At 34.5% G+C, this 4,079-nt stretch overlaps 1 protein-coding gene across 1 annotated transcript in view; it reads right to left on the bottom strand.

The window, feature by feature from the left end:
* Positions 1–950: 950 nt before the first annotated feature.
* The window catches only part of creb3l4 (cAMP responsive element binding protein 3-like 4), a 5,580-nt gene continuing 2,451 nt past the window's right edge, over positions 951–4,079 (bottom strand). The window contains exons 5-9 of the mRNA XM_016559003.1: positions 3,899–3,967; positions 3,169–3,253; positions 2,990–3,086; positions 1,254–1,470; positions 951–1,143 (exon numbers count right to left, since the gene is read on the bottom strand). Of these exons, the coding sequence (XP_016414489.1) occupies positions 1,128–1,143; positions 1,254–1,470; positions 2,990–3,086; positions 3,169–3,253; positions 3,899–3,967 (484 nt within the window). The 3' untranslated portion in view covers positions 951–1,127. The remainder of the gene's footprint in view (positions 1,144–1,253; positions 1,471–2,989; positions 3,087–3,168; positions 3,254–3,898; positions 3,968–4,079) is intronic.

Raw genomic sequence — 4,079 nt, 5'->3', positions numbered from 1 at the left:
GTGTGTGTGTGTGTGTGTGTGTGAGAGAGAGTGTGTGTGTGTGTGTGTGTCTGTGAGTGTGTGTGTGTGTGTGAGAGAGAGAGAGTGTGAGTGTGTGTGTGTGTATAAAAAAATATAAATCCGTTTTATGAAAAATGCATCAAAATAAAGTGAGTCTATGATTAAAATAAGAACAAATATCTGCCAGTGGTTAATTTGTTCTGGTTTTATGCATAAACGCACTTCATTTTTTCATAAAACAAGACTTAATGTCTTCAGTAAATGTGTCTTGATTTAAGAATCTTTAGACATTTGTGCTGAAAAACAAGACAAACAGCACTTTTTTGCAGTGCAGACTCAATTCTGTCTTCATTTTTAGTGACTCAAATAAACAAAAACAGCAACAAAACATGTTACAAATGTCTTTTTTATTCAGAAGACAATAAAATAAGAAAAGAGACCCGATCCATTCACCCTCAGACGATCTGAAGCATTAAAAAAAAAAAAAATCACACAAGTCAAAGACTTTCAATTGTGATCTCTGCCTTGTGCTAATTTAGCTTTTCAATTAATTATAAAAAAGCGAAAGTGAAGCAGCTTCATTAGGAAGAAAAACGGTGTGTTTACAAACGGAGGAAACGGATATGAGCGTTCAGACACACTAGTGTTCAAAGGTTTGGGATCAGTACGATTTATAATGTTACTGACAGTCTCTTCTGCTCACCAAGGCTGCATTTATTTGCTCAAAAATACAGTAAAAACAGTAAAAATTTGAAATATTATTAGAATGTAAAACAGCTGTTTTCTATGTGAATCTCTGTTAAACTGTAATTTATTTCTGTGATCAAAGCTGTATTTTCAGCATCATTACTCCAGTCTTCAGTGTCACATGATCTTCAGAAATCAGATTTGAAGCTGATTTCAAACCACATGGGATGCAGAAAAATCTGATCTTGTGCAATTTTTTCCTGTTTACATGTGTGCAATGATATCCGATCCGTGTCAGATGAGTAAAAATTTACTTAACAAAAAACCACGCACAAACAAGAGTCCTTAAATCAAACATTGATATGATTATTGTTGGGTTGTGACTCACTACAGCACATAATGACTATCCTCTGATGATGATGATGAAGAGCGCTGCAGGCTCAGACACACCTGTATCTGTGTTCAGAGAGAATAAATAAAGGCATGTCAGAGAAACTCTTCTCTTGGCTTTGTTTCAGACGATGCGCCACACCTGTCCCAGCGCTAAACAGGTCGAGTCGCCTCACATTTCATCAGCGTGCGGCGGTTTGTCTGCATCTGCGTTTCCTTCCGCCGCGGCCGAGCCGTTCCTCTGGTCTCCGGTCCAATCCTGCGGCCCGTCTGCGTCTGCAGGTTTGTGTTCTGATGCGGGCGGCAGAGGCTCTGAAGACATCGGATCATCTTCTACAGGATCCTCCAGGAGCGGAAGGGAGTCCACCTCATTCAGGATGCTTCTGGAAATCACTGAAATCAGAAACACTGCATCTTACAGAAGTCAAGGGCTTCTGAACAAGACTTAATAATACATTTGACACTGATATGATATCTGCACTCGGACCCGTATTACCGGTATCGGCACTGGTTGGGTGTTAGGTGGTCATACAAGCTTTTAATTCTAAACATGAAATTGTAAAAAAATATTTTAACTACTTTAAATGTAAACTTTTAATATTACTTTTTATTTATTTTAGCTAGGTTACTTCAAAGCTTTTCATTTTATTTTTAACTAGTGTAATTCTAAGCTTTTAATTTCATTTATTTTAACTAGTTTATTTCCAAACATTCAGTTTTATTTATTTTTATTTAGTTTGATTCTAAATTTATTTTTATTCATTCTAACTAGTCTAATTCTAAACTTTTAAATGTATTTTTTATTTTAACTAGTTAAACTCTCATCTTTTAATTCTATTTTAACTTGTTTAATTCTAAATTTATAATTTTATTTTGTATTTATTTTAACTAGTTAAATTCCAACATTTTAATTCTATTTCAACTTGTTTAATTCTACATTTATAATTTTATTTTGTATTTATTTTAACTACTCTAATTCTAAACTTTTAACTTAATTATTTTATTTATTTTAACTAGTTAAATTGTAACCTTTTATTTCTATTTTTAACTTGTTTAATTCTAAATTTATAATTATATTTTTATTTTATTTTAACTAGTTAAATTCTAAATTTATAATTTTATTTTGTATTTATTTTAACTACTCTAATTCTAAACTTTTAATTACATTTTTTTATTTTAACTAGTTTAATTGTAATCTTTTGATTGATTTTTAACTAGTTTAACTCTAAATTTTGTATTTAATTTTTTTTATTTTAACTAGTTTAATTCGGAACTTTTAATTTTATTTTATGTTTATCTGAACTAAAATTAAAATGAAACTGAACTTTTTAATATTATAGTAATATTATATGAATAGTTAGTATTTAAATTAAATGATTAGCTTACACACTTAAAGGATTAGCTTATCCAAAAAATTATCTAAAACAACATGTAGAAATATGCACAGTATACGCTGTTGCTAAATTTCCAGGTATTATTGTTTGTTACCATGGCAACGGCAATAACGCCCCTTAGCTGTTATAAATTCACTGTAAACCACGGCTTCACGGGGCTTATTGCTTTTATAAAACGGTTATTCCATATACGTAGTAAGGTTTCACAAAATAAAACGGAGCAAATAAAGTGTAATGATATTAATAAAAACAGCATTCTTCCACCAAACAATGTAGCTCCTCAGAAACAGTTGTGGTTGCTACAAAGTGGTTGCCGAGCAACAGACAAACGTAAACAAAGGTGTATGTTTGTAGAGTCATTTACAACAGCTTCGAACGCGGCTCAGCCAATCAGAATCAAGCACCGGAACTCTCCGTTTTATAATGTTTGTTTACCAACACTGTTCTTTTGCGCTCAACAGGAGAAACTTTAGCGGTCATGTAAGGTTCATTAGTGATGTTTAGTGAGCGCGTCTCACCGGCGGCTGGAGCGTAAGTGTCCTCCGCTGACGGAGAACGACGGCTGAACGGACTGTAACTGGGGAAGATGAGCAGAGCCAGAGAGAAGAGGAGGATCTGTGAGGAGCAAGAACACACTCGTGAGATCCACAGTCTGGTGCTTGTATTAATGATCTGAGCAGACAGAGATGGATCGGACCATGATGCACGTGCTCGTCTGTGCCGCTTTGGTGGCCGATTGCTTGACCAAAGCCTGCAGTTTGTGCAGCTGAGCCACAAGAGTCCTGAAACACACACGATGACCACACAAACTACATGAATATGACTCAATTCTGGATTATTTTTATTCTGCTGAATGAAACCCAGTGCGTTTCTGACTAACGCTGAGCTGCTGACTCCAGTGTCACACGTTCTCACTAAATATGATGCATTTCATTGTGCTTTTGTCTTTGAGAATCATTTGTGTGGTGATTAGTCTAGTATTCTCTCTTAAACAGCAGAAAAACACCACAAACACATGATTCCTGTCTGAATCTGATCAGTTCTCAGCCCATTTTCACGTTTGACATTATTTTATTTCTAATCCTGATTTCAAGGTCAGAATTATGATCCAGAGACAGAAGAAAATGCAGACATGTTTTCTGATTTTACTGCATCCAAACAGACAGAGAAAAATCACAGATTTTCTGAAAAATCTTATTTTTGCATTAAATGGAGAATTTGAAAAATTTTTCCACTCCTTCTTAGACTGTAAATTAAATGGCACTTTTTGAGTAATACTTTTTGTTATTAAAACCAAAAATGTTGACATTTGACTGCTTTCATAAGTGCGTGTATAAAGCTGATATATACATATTATTTTTAATGCACTATATATATATATATGGCTGTGTGTATAAAAATTTGGAAAAAAAATGTTGTTCACTCACACATTGTGTTTCTCCAGCTGATCGACGGTTCTCTGCAGCTCTTTATTCTGAGATGAACACGCCACCACCCTGAAACACACACACACAGAGAGAGACACACAGAGACACACACACACACACACACACACACAGAGAGACACACAGAGACACACACACACACACACACACACACACACACACA

This window comes from Sinocyclocheilus rhinocerous, unplaced genomic scaffold (genome assembly GCF_001515625.1).
Source record: "Sinocyclocheilus rhinocerous isolate Xijiao unplaced genomic scaffold, SAMN03320098_v1.1 scaffold828, whole genome shotgun sequence".
NCBI classification, from domain to species: Eukaryota; Metazoa; Chordata; class Actinopteri; order Cypriniformes; family Cyprinidae; genus Sinocyclocheilus; species Sinocyclocheilus rhinocerous.
Note: the sequence above shows the minus strand (reverse complement) of the source record. Positions and strands in the feature narration are given on the sequence as shown.